This window comes from Scyliorhinus canicula, chromosome 3 (genome assembly GCF_902713615.1).
Source record: "Scyliorhinus canicula chromosome 3, sScyCan1.1, whole genome shotgun sequence".
In the NCBI taxonomy this organism is placed as follows: Eukaryota; Metazoa; Chordata; class Chondrichthyes; order Carcharhiniformes; family Scyliorhinidae; genus Scyliorhinus; species Scyliorhinus canicula.
In genome coordinates, this window is record NC_052148.1 from 182,985,982 (window position 1) to 183,002,586 (window position 16,605).

At 47.9% G+C, this 16,605-nt stretch overlaps 1 protein-coding gene across 18 annotated transcripts in view; it reads right to left on the bottom strand.

The window, feature by feature from the left end:
- ndst3 (N-deacetylase/N-sulfotransferase (heparan glucosaminyl) 3) overlaps nt 1-16,605 on the bottom strand; it is a 1,441,915-nt gene that overhangs the window by 116,800 nt on the left and 1,308,510 nt on the right. For all 18 annotated transcript variants that reach the window (XM_038791879.1, XM_038791880.1, XM_038791871.1 and 15 more), the window contains one exon: nt 13,689-13,817. In XM_038791879.1, the coding sequence (XP_038647807.1) occupies nt 13,689-13,817 (129 nt within the window). The remainder of the gene's footprint in view (nt 1-13,688; nt 13,818-16,605) is intronic.

Sequence of the window (16,605 nt, forward strand, 5' to 3'; positions counted from 1 at the left end):
GCATCGTGAATATTCCGGAAGGTTTTCCAATATGATATCAATAAAATGTTACGGAATCTGGTTTTACTTCGAGCACAATCTATTTTCTGAAAAACAGGCCTCACTGAAAGATATAACTTGGAAGCATCAGTCAGGCCATTGAAATATTTGTTTTGTTTTTGTAGTTTTCCTTTTATTCCTGCTTTACGTGGCCAAAAGAGCTGAACCATTTTTAAGACTTGTTTTTCAGCTGTGCGAGTATTCACTCCAGCCACCCTTCACCCTCTGAAATACCTAGAAAGGTTCCTTGCTTTTATCTTAAAAGTCCCACCCACAAGGAATTTTACAGTCGAAATTTACCTGTGTGACAAAGCTGGTTGGCCCTAATCTGGTACCGTTGAATAAACACTAAAGTTTCGCCAGCTATCTAAATTTATTATTTTTGTCCCTCTGGTTAATTTACCTTCAAATTTATTAGCAACCATCAAAAGTTCCCAATTAAGATCTTTTTTTAAAATAATACTCCCAAATCTCCTGAGTTAAATTCTGGGTGCGATCTCCCCAAATGGGAACATTCGTTTAGCCAGGTGTTTCCCAGCGCTCAAAGCACTGAGAAACTTCACTCTTATTGAACGGGTCTCTGTTCCTATTCAGGTAGTTTCGGGGCGTCATGGGGGAACTCCCCGACGAGGCCGCACTTAGTCTAGTTTTCTGCACTGAGGAGCTTCGCCTGCCAGAACTCCTCAGTGCAAAAGGAGATCATGATCCTGATCTCTCGACCCCCAGATGCGCCTCCCAACCTGTCCAAAACCCTAACTCACCTGTCAGGGTGTCCTCACGCCCCCCCCTACACCCACATCGGGCACTCCAATCCCTATCGTGGGAAAAATGCTAACTTGACACCTTAGTACTGCAGCTTGGTGCCCTGCAGTGCCCCTGCCAGCTGTCAGTGCCACCGAGGCAGCTTAGCAGGGCTGCCAAGGTGCGTGTCTGGCAGTGCCAGGGTGCAACCCTGCCTAGAGTGCAAGCACCTGTGGGTCTCCACAAGTTCCGTTCAGTCTGGTCCCCATTTGTGGAGAGCAGCACTGAATGGCACTAACCTGAGATCTCGAAGGCGAAGGGGCTAGATCTCAACACCTTCGTTAGACTTGGTAGGACTGCATATTAAAGTGAAACTAGTTGTCTCGCTCCATTATGCAGATTTGCTAAAAGGTGATCCGCCCCACAATGGGCAGGATTCGCATCGTAATGTTTCGTGAGATAACTTTAGATCCCAGATGTGGAATCTCCCGGCACCTACTGGCTGCATTGCGCTCATTTGCATTTTCGGAATAACGCAGCCAGTCGATCGCATCCTCTGTCTCAGATGGTTGAATATAATGTCTCAGCACTCTGTGAATTTTCTCTGAGACCTCAGCATTGATAAAAGCCCATACTCCTGGCTTGTAACGCAGACAAATGTGCAGCACAAAATAGAACCAATTGTAATATCTGCTGGAGAAGGAAGACTATCACGAAGAATCAAAGACAATAAGAGATTTCACCATAGACTAATTGATAAGGACAATACCCTCCAACCATTTGGAGAGAATTCTTTGCATGAACTGTCAATGCCAGGGTATTTGTCAATTTATAGCCTGGTTAATCAGTTAAAATTGTATGCATATTTTATTGATCACAGTTTCAAAGACTATTGCTGAAAGGCCACACAGCTGCTGTATTCATGACATTGGTATCTGTGCTTTCATTGAACTCCTCATTAAAATTCACCTCCATAATCAGCCAGAAGCCTTGTTCCAAGTCACAGTCCCTATCCATTTCTCAATAATTGTGTCTATAATAACCCTCCTGTCCTTGCTATATATTAGTGTAGAAATACTAAATATGTTTCCAGGTCAATAAAAAGTAGGATGAAATATGTCTGTCTTTGTTACACTTCTTTAGATCCATGGCAAATATCTCATTAAAGTCAAGTGCCAATGGAAGGCTTATAATTTGTCATGGCAGGGTCCTTCAATACTTTTTATAGCTTTCACAATTTTCATTAATCTCTTTGATTAGACTTGCATATTTCTCATCAACTATTCCTGCATCATTTAGCAGGGTGGGAAAATTGTCGAAGCATAAATCTTATCACCTAATGCCATTGATACTTGTCTAATATTCAGAATCATAGAATGATTACAACACAGGAGGAGGCTATTCAGCCCATCGAGTTCATGCTGCTCTCTGAACAGTTATTTAGCTAATTCCATTCTGGACCCTGCAATGTTTTTCCATTCAGGAGCTCATCCAATTTTCTTTTGAATGCCATGAATAAATCTGCCTCCACACCCTTTTTGGCAGTGCATTAAATAAACAAAACAAAATATCAGGCAGTGCATTCCAGTTGCATTAAAAGTTTCCTCCCATGGCGCTGTTAGCTCTTTTGCTCCGGTTTCGCGACCCTTCTGCCAATTGGAAGAGTTTCTCTTTAACTACTTTGACCATATTCCTCATCATTTTGAACACCTCTTTTTCAAATCTCCACCCAACTTTCTCTTTACTAAGGAGAAAAAGTCGAAGTTCTCCAATCCATCCATGTAACTGAATCCCTCATCCTAGCAACCAGTCTCGTAAATCTTTTCTGCAACTTCCCTAATGTCTTCACATCCTTCCTAAACTGTGCTACTCAGATTAAAAAACAATACTCCATTTAAGGCTAAACCAGTGTTTTACAAAGGTTTGTCATAACACATTGGTTTTGTATTCATAGAATTTACAGTGCAGAAGGAGGCCATTTGGCCCATCGAGTCTGCACCGGCTCTTGGAAAGAGCACCCTACCCAAGATTAACACCTCCACCCTATCCCCATAACCCAGTAACCCCACCCAACACTAAGGGCAATTTTGGACACTAAGGGCAATTTCTCATGGCCAATCCACCTAACCTGCACATCTCTGGACTGTGGGAGGAAACCGGAGCACCCGGAGAAAACCCACGCAAACACGGGGAGGATGTGCAGACTCCGCACAGACAGTGACCCAAGCTGGAATCGAACCTGGGACGCTGGAGCTGTGAAGCGATTGTGCTATCCACAATGCTACCGTGCTGCCAATAATTAGTATTCAATCCCACTATTTATAAAACTCAGGATCCTCACGAGAAGCCACATCAGTATTTATAAAATGGCTTACTCCGGTTAACTTACAGGAAACTATAGCTCTCTTTAGTTACTTCAAGGTGTCATCGCCAAATCTAAAGTAAATAGTATTTTTATATTCCTTTTTTTGAAAATATATTTTATTCCAAACACGAGTACAAAAACAGCAACATACACAAAAACACACTTCACAAACTCACAACCCAGTTTGTATAATTTTCACCTTTTTACTCCCTCCCTTCCCTCTCCACTCCTTCCTCCCCATCCCCCGTCAAAAACAGCCCCATCATGTCTCAAAGCCCTCCGCTGACACCCTCAACTCAAATTTAATCTTTTCCAACCAGCGAAAATCGTATAAGCCCCCCAGCCAGACCGCCATCCCTGGTGGTGTATCCGACCTCCAATTTCACAAGATGCTTCACTGGGCAATTAAAGAGGTGAAGGCTGCGACACGGCCCCCTTCTCCTCGAGCAGCTCCGGCATTTCTTACACCCACCATTGGGTCCTCTCCAATATTCCCATGATTTTACATATACTCTCCCAGCGGTCCGACACAAACAACAACAGGTTGTCCCACGTACAATGACACGCAGTGCTCCATTCTCCCTGTCAACAACTTATCCAGCACTTTCACATCTGTGTTAAACAGCGAAATGGGCCCGTACAACCTACTCTCCAAAGGATGGTTTCCCCTTTATCGGGATTAGCGTGATCAACTATTGGGTGGCACAGTGGTTAGTACTGCTGCCTCACAGCTCCAGGGTCCCAGGTTCGATTCCCAGCTTGGGTCACTATCTGTGTAGTTTGCACTTTCTCCCCGTGTCTGCGTGGGTTTCTTCTGGCTGCTCAGGTTTCCTCCTACAGTCCAAAGATGTGCAGGTTAGGTGGATCGGCCATGACAAATTGCTCCTTAGTGTCCAAAAGGTTAGGTAGGTAGGGTTATGGAAATAGGGTGGAGGCGTGGGCTCAAGAGATGGTGCAGACCCAATGGGCCGGATGGCCTCTATGATTTTATGACGCCTTTATCAGTGTCCCTGGCAGCTCCCACTTCTCCAACGCCTCGTTAGACATTCCCAACAAATGCGGTGCCAACTCTGCTGCAAACGCCTTTTAAAACTCTGCCGGAAGGCTGTCCGGCCCTGGAGCCTTCCCCGACTTCACCCCTCTAATGCTGTCCATCACCTCCCTTAGCCCCAGCGGTACATCAACACCTGCCTCCTCTCCTCCTCCAACCTCGGAAACTCCTACCCATCTAAAAATCGTCCCATATCCCCTTCCTCTCCACCCGGCCCTGTACAGCTTTTCATGACACTCCCTAAACACCTAATTTTTCCTCCCCCATCTATGTTTGCACCCATCGAATTTCCTTGGATGCCACCACCCTCCTCAGCTGGTGGGACAGCCTTCTCCCCATGCTCATATTGCACCCCCTTCGCCCTCCATAACTGCCCCACTGCCCTTCCGATCATCAACCCCTGCAACATCTTCCCCTCCATGAACAACCCCTTGGTCGGAGCCCCCGAGCATCTCCTGTCCACCTCGACTTCCTCGTCCAGCAGCCATCTATGCTCCTCCTTCCTCCTCTTGAGTCTATGCGCTTTGAACGAGATAATCTCCCCTCAGACCATCGATTTCAATGTCTCCCAGAAAGTGGCCGTTGACACCTCCCTGTTCTGATTCAGTAATCCCCAATTGCCGACCTCACCTTCTCACCTTATTTGCCAAAAGACCCGAATCCAGCCTCCATCCGGCCTCTGCATTTGCCCCGAGCTAAGCCTCCTCTCCAGCCAATGCGGTGCATGACCCAAAATCATGATTCCCGCATACTTTGCCCCATCAACACTGCTCGACTCACCACAAAGAAATCAATTGTAGAGTATACCTTATACATGTGTGAGAAGAAGGCGTATTCCCTTCACTCCAGGTTCTTAAGCCTCCACGGATCATCCATTCCCTTACGTTCCATGAACCCTCTCAACTCCTTCACCATACTCAAACTTCCCATCGACTTGGGGCTGGACCTGTCTACCCTTGTTTCCATCACACAATTAAAATCTCCACCCATAATCAACTAATGCGTATTTAAGTCCGGGATCGATCACAAATCCCACATCATCCCAATTTGGCACATATACATTGACTAGCAGCACTGGTAGCCCGTGCACACGGCCCCCCTACCCTTGAGTGCCACTCCGCTGGCAACTCCACCCAACGGGCCCCACCATGCGCATCCCTTACCCGTAAAACGAAATACCCAAAATTACAAATCGCTCCCTCCAGAAAGAAAAACACCAAAAATGGCAAGGAGGGGTGGGGGGTGACTACCCCCCCCCCCCCCCCAAACCTACAAACTTGTAACTCCCTAAAGAAATAAAAAGCACCCTCCGTCAACACACAATAGCCATAACATCCAATCTTTGCAGATACAACTCCTCTATCTCACTCCAGCTCTCAATTCTTTCCCAGTTTATGGTGCCTTATAAAATCATTGGCCTCTTCGGGCGTCTCAAAAGAATACTTCCGGCCTTCAAACTGACCCACAATTGTGCCGGGTACAGCACCCCAAACCGAATCTTCCTTCGGTCCAATACCGCCTTGGCCCTGTTGAATCCAGCACACCTCTTGGCTAGCTCCGCTCCAATGTCCTGGCATACTCAGACATGATTACGCTCCCATTCACAGTCTTGCCTTTCCCTGGTCCACCGTAGGATCTTCTCTTTTTCCACAAACAGGGGCATCGCACAATTACCACCTGCAGCGGCTCCCCCGCTCTCAGCTTCTGCCTTAAGGACCGGTGGGCACTGTCCACCTCGGGGGCCACCTCCAGCACCTTCACCAACCCGGCCAGCAACCTCGATATATATGTCTGTCTCTCGTTATGTCCATACCCTCGGACAGACCAACAATTCACAGGTTTTGCCGCCTGTACCTGTTCTCCTGCTCCTCAACCTTCACTCTCAATGACTTGCATAGATCCCCCAGGATCCCTACCCTCCACCTTGAGGGCCATAGTCCAATCGCTTTGGTCGGACATCACCCTCTCTACCTCATGCATCCCCTTCCTTTGCGGGTGAAATTATTCTTTGATGAAAGCCATCAACTGCTCCATCTGGATCCTTCACCCTCCGTCATTCTCGCAATTGCTGCTGCTCCACAGGTCCAGTCCAATTCCTCAGGTCTTTAACTGATTTTTTGCTTGGTCTGGTAGCCAGTAGACATACCGATCTTGGGGAGAACCTCTCCCTGTGTAATTTCCTGCTTTTGTAATTTCCTTTTCGCAACCAAAGACCCTAGAGGTGGAGGGTTGGGATCCTGGGGGATCTATGCAAGTCATTGAGAGTGAAGGTCGATCGGCATGGCGACTGGTCGAAGGCCATTGAGGAAGCTATAGCACCTCTGCGAGGATCGATGGAGGAGTGCCTTGAGGCACAAGGAGCGACGATACGTGAGGTGGAGAGGGTGGTGTCCGACTAGCGCGATCGGATTGTGGCCCTAGAGGTGGAGTGTGGAGATCCTGGGGGATCTATGCAAGTCATTGAGAGTGAAGGTCAAGGAACAGGAGGACAGGTCCATGTTCTATTCCAGATATCCAGCAGTTAAAACTGAACCCAATGGTTACATATTTACAAGGTTTTTTTGAGATACAAATGCACCTCCTCACCCAGTTTCATTTTGCTCCTACTTGTAGCCCAAATGAACGCCCACCAACTGGATGAAAAACTTGATGATTATACAATTAATAGTGGAAAACTGTTTTAACTCTCCCTTCACAAACAAAATTGCTAAAGACCCCTTTATCCTTTTTTTTCTCCCGTTATCTTTAATTGACAGGGCAAGAGTTATAGCTGGGGGAAGGGCAATTATGATGCCATTAGACATGACTTAGGATGTGTTGGTTGGAGAGGTAGGCTGCAAGGGTTGGGCACACTGGATATGTGGAGCTTGTTCAAGGAACAGCTATTGCATGTTCTTGATAAGTACGTACCAGTCAGGCAGGGAGGAAGGGGTCGAGCGAGGGAACCGTGGTTTACCAAAGAAGTGGAATCTCTTGTTAAGAGGAAGAAGGAGGCCTATGTGAAGATGAGGCATGAAGTTTCAGTTGGGGCGCTTGATAGTTACAAGGAAGCGAGGAAAGATCTAAAGAGAGAGCTGAGACGAGCAAGGAGGGGACATGAGAAGTCTTTGGCAGGTAGGATCAAGGAAAACCCAAAAGCTTTCTATAGGTATGTCAGGAATAAAGAATGACTAGGGTAAGAGTAGGGCCAGTCAAGGACAGTGGTGGGAAGTTGTGTGTGGAGGCTGAGGAGATAAGCGAGATACTAAATGAATACTTTTCGTCAGTATTCACTCAAGAAAAAGATAATATTGTGGAGGAGAATGCTGAGACCCAGGCTATTAGAATAGATGGCATTGAGGTGCGTAGGGAAGAAGTGTTGGCAATTCTGGACAAGGTGAAAATAGATAAGTCCCCGGGGCCGGATGGGATTTATCCTAGGATTCTCTGGGAAGCCAGGGAAGAGATTGCTGAGCTTTTGGCTTTGATTTTTAGGTCATCATTGGCTACAGGAATAGTGCCAGAGGACTGGAGGATAGCAAATGTGGTCCCTTTGTTCAAAAAGGGGAGTAGAGATAACCCCGGTAACTATAGGCCGGTGAGCCTAACGTCTGTGGTGGGTAAGGTCTTGGAGAGGATTATAAAAGATACGATTTATAATCATCTAGATAGGAATAATATGATTAGGGATAGTCAGCATGGTTTTGTGAAGGGTAGGTCATGCCTCACAAACCTTATCGAGTTCTTTGAGAAGGTGACTGAACAGGTAGACGAGGGTAGAGCAGTTGATGTGGTGTATATGGATTTCAGTAAAGCGTTTGATAAGGTTCCCCACGGTCGGCTATTGCAGAAAATACGGAGGCTGGGGATTGAGGGTGATTTAGAGATGTGGATCAGAAATTGGCTAGTTGAAAGAAGACAGAGAGTGGTAGTTGATGGGAAATGTTCAGAATGGAGTTCAGTTACGAGTGGCGTACCACAAGGATCTGTTCTGGGGCCGTTGCTGTTTGTCATTTTTATAAATGACCTAGAGGAGGGCGCAGAAGGATGGGTGAGTAAATTTGCAGACGACACTAAAGTCGGTGGAGTTGTAGACAGTGCGGATGGATGTTGCAGGTTACAGAGGGACATAGATAAGCTGCAGAGCTGGGCTGAGAGGTGGCAAATGGAGTTTAATGTGGAGAAGTGTGAGGTGATTCACTTTGGAAAGAATAACAGGAATGCGGAATATTTGGCTAATGGTAAAATTCTTGGTAGTGTGGATGAGCAGAGGGATCTTGGTGTCCATGTACATAGATCCCTGAAAGTTGCCACCCAGGTTGATAGGGTTGTGAAGAAGGCCTATGGTGTGTTGGCCTTTATTGGTAGAGGCATTGAGTTCCGGAGCCATGAGGTCATGTTGCAGTTGTACAAATCTCTAGTACGGCCGCATTTGGAGTATTGCGTACAGTTCTGGTCGCCTCATTTTTTTTTTTTTTAAATAATTTTTATTGAATTTTTCAAAATACAAACATTTTAACCCCCCCTACATTTACATTTAAATTATAACAAAACAAAGTCAAACCCCCCTACTTAACAAGAAAGAGAAAAAGAATCCCCCCCCCCCCCCACCCGCGCATCCCCCCCCCCCCCCCCCCCCCCCCCCCCCGCCGGTGAACCGACAGTCAGACCAACTTATCATTTCTAGCAGCGTCCTCGGGCAGGCCTTGCCCGTGCCACCGCCGCTACCGTACTTCCTTCGTCGTTTTCCCCCCCCCCCCCCCCCCCCCCCCTCCCGCCCTCCCCTCCCCTCCCGGGTTGCTGCTGTCATGGCCTCAGTTTCTATCTCTGATCCAAGAGGTCTAGGAAGGGTTGCCATCGCCTGGAAAACCCCTGCACCGACCCTCTCAGGGCGAATTTGATCCTTTCCAATTGGATAAAGTTTGCCATGTCGTTTAACCAGGTGTTAACACTCGGAGGCCTTTCGTCCCTCCACTGAATCAGGATCCTCCTCCGAGCCACCAAGGACGCAAAGGCTAATATTCCAGCCTCCCTCGCCTCCTGTACCCCCGGTTCCACCCCAACCCCGAAGATCGCAAGTCCCCATCCTGGCTTGACCCTGGACCCCACCACTCTCGACACCGTCCCTGCCACCCCCTTCCAGAACTCCTCCAGTGCCGGACATGCCCAAAACATATGTGCATGATTCGCAGGGCTTCCCGAACATCTAATACACCTGTCTTCACCCCCGAAAAACCGACTCATCCTTGTCCCCGTCATGTGGGCTCTATGCAGTACCTTAAATTGAATGAGACTTAGTCGCGCACATGACGACGACGAGTTAACCCTCTCCAGGGCGTCTGCCCATGTCCCGTCCTCTATCTGTTCCCCCAGCTCTAACTCCCACTTATCTTTCAGCTCCTCTACTGGTACCTCCTCCACCTCCTGCATAATCTTATAGATGTCCGAGATCTTCCCCTCCCCGACCCAGACCCCTGATAGCACCCTCTCACTCACCCCCCTGTCGGGGAGCGCGGGGAACCCCGCTACCTGTCGTCTGGCAAATGCCTTCACTTGGAGGTACCTGAACGTGTTCCCCGGGGGGAGCCCAAATTTCTCCTCCAGCTCTCCCAGGCTCGCAAACCTCCCCTCTATAAACAAGTCCCTCAGTTGTCTAATACCCGCCCTCTGCCAGCTCTGGAATCCCCCTCCTGTGTTTCCCGGCGCAAATCTGTGGTTCCCTCTTAGTGGTGCCCCTATCAGACCTCCCACTTCCCCCCTGTGTCGCCTCCACTGCCCCCAGATCTTGAGGGTCTGGTCGCCTCATTATAGGAAGGACGTGGAAGCTTTGGAACGGGTGCAGAGGAGATTTACCAGGATGTTGCCTGGTATGGAGGGAAAATCTTATGAGGAAAGGCTGATGGACTTGAGGTTGTTTTCGTTAGAGAGAAGAAGGTTAAGAGGTGACTTAATAGAGGCATACAAAATGATCAGAGGGTTAGATAGGGTGGACAGCGAGAGCCTTCTCCCGCGGATGGAGGTGGCTAGCACGAGGGGACATAGCCTTAAATTGAGGGGTAATAGATATAGGACAGAGGTCAGAGGTGGGTTTTTTACGCAAAGAGTGGTGAGGCCGTGGAATGCCCTACCTGCAACAGTAGTGAACTCGCCAACATTGAGGGCATTTAAAAATTTGTTGGATAAGCATATGGATGATAAGGGCATAGTGTAGGTTAGATGGCCTTTAGTTTTTTTTTCCATGTCGGTGCAACATCGAGGGCCGAAGGGCCTGTACTGCGCTGTATCGTTCTATGTTCTAGTGTAGGTTAGATGGCCTTTAGTTTTTTTCCATGTCGGTGCAACATCGAGGGCCGAAGGGCCTGTACTGCGCTGTATCCTTCTATGTTCTATGTTTTCCACTGAAAGAATTACCAATAAAAAGTTAACAGTCAGTTAGTATCTGCCACTGAGAAAGTGCCTTTGGGAGAAATGGTGATTCGATTGCTCCAGCAGTGGTGTTTGTGTTCAATTCTGCACCTTGTGTCGGAAACAATGGCTGTATTTGTTAATGGTTCTGCTCCTTTACTCTGCAGTTACTGTTGATTGATGAATTGCCATATTCCGTCACTGATGAGATTTGTTGGATTCATTCAATCAATAGCTATGGAATATACGAGACATTTTTGTCCTCCAGTGGTAGTAAGTGGCAGGTTAACTGCTGTTCAAACCTGGCATGCTCCCTATCTGCTGTGCTCTGGGATCTTGTCCATGCCAACTCTAATTCAATCACTCATGCACACAGCATCCCGAAACAACCAGGCTGCCCTTTTGGAAAGACTTATTTCGTACTTGCTTCTGTAACTTCTTCTTCCCGTGGGGCAACAAGACATTGGCCTTTTAATATGTCAGCCTTACTTAAAAAAAACAAGAAGTGCTGGCCTTGGAGCAGATGGAAGAAACTAAAATGCAAATCAACATGTTGCCCACAGATTAATGGTCGCTCTGTATCTGAGGTGGATCCCAGCTGCTTTTTGATCTTAACTTTTGATCTAATTTTCACTTTTTTGCCTCGCCACTGTATTTTTCTCAAGGGCTACAACTCCTCCTGCTGTATAAATGAGCCAGCACTTCATTTATTAGGCAGTCATGCTGTTTCGAGTCGTGTAATATTACCAGGTACTTTTCACCAAAGTTAAACAACTACAAGGCTTGACCCCTTTTGCTCATTTATTTTGGAACTATTCAGTGGAGAATGGAAGATTTGTATACTTAAACAATTCAGAACATCCCAAGACACTTTACCGCCTATGAAGTAATTTTTTTTGAAAAGTTACTGTTGTAATGTCGGAAATGCAGCAGCCAATTTCCACAGAGCAAGATCACACAGTTATCACAGGGATAATAACAGACAATCTGTTTTTAGTTATGTTCCTTAAGGCACAAGTATTGGCAGGAGACCAGGGAGGTCCACCTTGCCCTTCTTCTATTTGTGCCTTGGGATCTCTTAAATCTAATTAAGCGGGCAGATGTGGAATGATATTTGTTGTGTAAGGTCTTCTATGTCTTGCTAAGGAATCCACCAAGCACAAAGACATTTCCTAACCAGGATCTTTATTTAATCACACGTGGTAAGATAGTGATCTGTTACAAAGCAAGTTATCATGGAGTCTCTTTGTACTCTGGAACTACACTTGCACGACTGGTCACCTGTTATGTCTTACTGCCATCTCCTACAAACACCTGCTGATGGCCGGATGTGTCTCCATTTATACGGCAGTCCCTGGTCACATGACCGCAGTCTTGATACCGCCTGGTTTGTCTGCACCGCCACCTGCTGGATGGAAGCTGTCAATCAGACCCTCCCGGCGTCTGTTTTAAGCCCACAGCTTTTTTTGGCTACATAGTAATGATCTGGGCTTTGGTGTACAGTGCCTAATTTCAATGCTTGCCGACGACACAAAACTTGGGTATGTAATAAACTAAAGAAATCAGCAATAGAACAGAGACTGGTGATAAGGGCAGCCACATTGTAGATGAAATTTAGTGCAGAATTAAGTACAAACATTTTCGAAGGAAGAAATTAAAAAGTACAATTTTACATGGGGTGCAGTAATGGAGAACAAATCTTTGAAAGTGATGGCAAATTAAGAGGACTGTTAAAAAACATTTGCGATTCTTGGCTTTATCAATAGAGGCACCGAGTATAAAAGCAAGGAAGTTATACTAAACCCTTTAAAATCATCAGCTGGAGAACTAATTTGAATCCTGAGTACTTCAGATAGGAATGATGTCAAGGCATTGGAGAAGGTGTAGAAGTGATTCACTAGAATGGTACCAGAGGTAAGAGGCTTGAGTTAAATGGAGAGATTAGTGAAGTTGTGAGCTTTCCTTAGGACAGAAAAGATTAAGGGGAATTTAATGGAAGTTTTCAAAATGTTGAGGACTATTGATGGATAACAGAGGGAGGAATAGAACATAGAATATACAGTGCAGAAGGAGGCCATTTGGCCTATCGAGTTTGCACCGACCCACTTAAGCCCTCACTTCCAGCCTATCCCCGTAACCCAATAACTCCATCTAACCTTTTTTGGACACTGAGGGCAATTTATCATGGCCAACCCACCTAACCTGCACGTCTTTGGACTGTGGAAGGAAACCGGAGCACCCGGAGGAAACCCACACAGACACGGGGAGAACATGCAGACTCCGCACAAACAGTGGCCCAGCGTGGAATTGAATCTGGGACCCTGGTGCTGTGAAGCCACTGTGCTATCCACTTGTGCTACCGTGCTGCCCATAAATGGTTTACACTACATCCACGTAGGCAATTTAGGAGTTTTTTTCCTAACGCAGTGAGTTTCTATGATCTGGAATGCACTTCCTAAAAGAATGTTGGAAGCAGAATCAATGTGGCATTCTAAGGAAAATTGGATAAACAGTTGAAGGGAAGAAATTTGCAGGTCTACATGGAGAAAGCAGGGGAGTGGGACTAATTGGAAAGCCTTTTCAAAGTGGCAGCATGGACTAGTGGCCTCTTTATGTTGTTTGATTCTATAATTACTTTCAGTGCTGTGTCAAAAGTGGAAACCTGTATGGAGTTGCCGGAACAATGGACGTGGAATTTGGAAGCAACAAAATGTTCAAGAGGAGAGAATGGGGAAATGTTGGAGATTGGATAGTGGTTTGCAAGGAGGGAGAATTAAAGGTTGTTTTTCTTTGAGCAATGGGTTATTATGGAATATTTGAAAGCAAAGTGTTTACAATATCTACTAGCATGGGAAACAGGAAGGGACATTGTGTGGTCAACTACTCAACAGGTACAGAATCAGGAGATCAGGAGGGGAGGCTCATGGACAAGATGAATTTGGACAGAGCATGAGGAAAGGTAGGAGAGAAACACGAGGAAGATGAGAATCCAGGGCTGGTGGTGGGGGGGGGGGGGGGGGGGGGGGGGGGGGAGAGCAGCTTTGGTGGAAACCAAGATTCTCTTTGCCAGCACTAATGTTCACAACTAGAGATAGTTTAAATGCTTACTGGATTAAGGAGAACGGTGAGAAAAAGTTCTCCTCCCCTGATGCTTTTATCCAGTTCTCTTGGTCCTCCGGGGTACTCCTTGTAGAATATGGTATGAGTGAAAAGACCACAGGTCTGTCGTGGAAGTACCTGAAGAAAACAACATTTAAAAGGATATATTTGAGCAAGTTTTCCTCAAAGCAACATGTTACACAAAGCAGAATAAATCAGAGAAAATCAGACAATGGATCATTGAGAATTAAATGTTAAAAGTTCTTTGGAGAGCAGTGAGAGAAGTCAAGTATCATTTTGCTATTTACGTCCTCTTTATCTACTTCTGGAGCTACTAGGAAAACAGTGGGTGCAATTTAATGGGATCATTCCTAAGGTGTGATTGTGGGCCCATTTAGCAGGGTGTTTCTTGACTGATGCATTGGTGAGACTGTGACCCGAATTTAATGGCATTTAGTGCCGGAGCAAGCCCCGATCAGCTTCTCACCATGACTGGTTGACTGGTTGACTGGCTGACTCGCTGTGTGCTTCACCAGAGCTGCGACTCAGCATCTTGCAGCTAACAAGGGGGAGCTGCTTTTAAATGTTTTATCACCACTCACCCCCAGTCAACACACAAGCAGGGCACCGTGCAGACCATCCTTGGGGATGTCGGCCTGGGCAGGCTTCTCAAAGCCTTCGATGCGAGACGGCTTATCCTGTTCCCCTGAAGGAAGTCGGAGGACTAGCAGCAGGGTCACCAATGCCATCTGGGAGGCAGTGGCAGCAGCTGCCAGCATGACCAGGAGGATCACTCAAATGTCACAAGAAGTCAACAATCTCCACCAAACTGCAAGGGTAAGTTCCCATCTCTCTGCTGGCATCAGTTCTGCCTGCCACCCCATAAAATCCCAAACACCAACCCCACTCTCCACAAATCACTGTCTGACACCTCAAACCCTCCCCACATCTGGAGTTTACTCCTCAGAACCCACTGGCACCCACCAGCACAATCTCTTCACGTCCGGATGCAATGCCCACACATGGCAGCAGCTGCAGGCTCTCCCCCCCACTCTCCCCTCCAGCCCGCATCAAGTGTTCGGCTCACAATGCCCTCTCTTTGATTCTGCAGGAGAAGATGGTCCATTAAAAATGGGAAAGGGCCAGGAAGGGGGAGCGGTGTACCAGAGATTCGAGTCCACTCCCCCGATGAGGAATGAGCCTTGGAAATCACAGAATTGACCGAGGGGAGAAGTCATGGACAGCGAGGTTGGCCTGCGCCGCAGAGTTGAGGATCCACTGATGACAAAATGAACCTTCCCTCTCACTGACCACATGTTAATTGTCTTGCAGGATCTCCATCTGATGGTGCTGGGCCTTCTGGAGCCATTCTCCACCCTGCCACCCAAGAGATCATCTCGGAGAACTACTCAGAGGAGACCACTGTCGAGGTGTCACAGCTGTCACCCGCAACTTCCATAAGCATAGCGACACACATCTCGGTTGGCGACATTAGTGGACAGGCTCCTGGGGAACAATCTGGTGAGCACCACACAGTTGCTGATGCACATCAGGTGGAGGTGGGAACATCCAAAGGAGTCAGTGGTCGGAGGTCTGCTGGATCCCAGGACACAGCTGAGTCCCAGTCAGATGTTGAGCCTCTGGACAAGGTTTGGCCAGAGCTGATGCAGATGATAGGACACAATGTGACATTAAGGAGGGGATGTCAGTGACATTCCAGCAACTGCATAGCCGAGTGCAGGAGTCCCAAAGGCTATGATAACTGGAGATGGTGCCGACAATGCGAGGCACCAAGGCCAACACTGTGAGGGTGGCGACTACAGTGGAAAGCCTGAAGAACGCCATTGGTATTCTGAGTGGTGGTTCCCAAGGCATGGCTCAGTCTGTGATGACCATGGCTGAAGATCTCGACATCATGTCCCAGTCGCTGAGGGACATGTCCCAGATGCAAGTGAATATTGCTGAGGCACTGCAGAGCATGTCCCAGTTGCTGAGGGACATGTCCCAGACAGAGGTGGGCATTGCCGAGGCGCTGCAGAGCATGTCCCAGTCGCTGAGGGACATGTCCCAGACAGAGGTGGGCATTGCTGAGGCGCTGCAGAGCGTGGCCCAGTCACTGAGGGACATGTCCCAGACAGAGGTGGGCATTGCCGAGGCGCTGCAGATCATGGCCCAGTCGCTGAGGGATATGTCTCAGATGCAAGTGAATAATGCTGAGGCACTGCAGAGCATGTCCCAGTCGTTGAGGGACATGTCCCAGACAGAGGTGGGCATTGCCAAGGCACTGCAGAGCATGGCCCAGTCACTGAGGGACATGTCCCAGACAGAGGTGGGCATTGCCAAGGCACTGCAGAGCATGGCCCAGTCACTGAGGGACATGTCCCAGACAGAGGTGGGCATTGCCGAGGCGCTGCAGAGCATGTCCCACTCGCTGAGGGACATGTCCCAGACAGAGGTGGGCATTGCCGAGGCACTGCAGAGCGTGGCCCAGTCGCTGAGGGACATGTCTCAGATGCAAGTGAATATTGCTGAGGCACTGCAGATCATGGCCCAGTCGCTGAGGGACATGTCTCAGATGCAAGTGAATATTGCTGAGGCACTGCAGAGCATGTCCCAGTCACTGAGGGACATGTCCCAGACAGAGGTGGGCATTGCCAAGGCACTGCAGAGCATGGCCCAGTCACTAAGGGACATGTCCCAGACAGAGGTGGGCATTGCCGAGGCACTGCAGAGCATGTCCCAGTCGCTGAGGGACATGTCCCAGATGCAAGTGAATATTGCCGAGGCGCTGCAGGGCATGTCCCAGTCACTGAGGGACATGTCCCAGACAGAGGTGGGCATTGCCGAGGCACTGCAGAGCATGGCCCAGTCACTGAGGGACATGGCCGAGGCACTGCAGAGCATGGCCCAGTCACCAAGGAACATT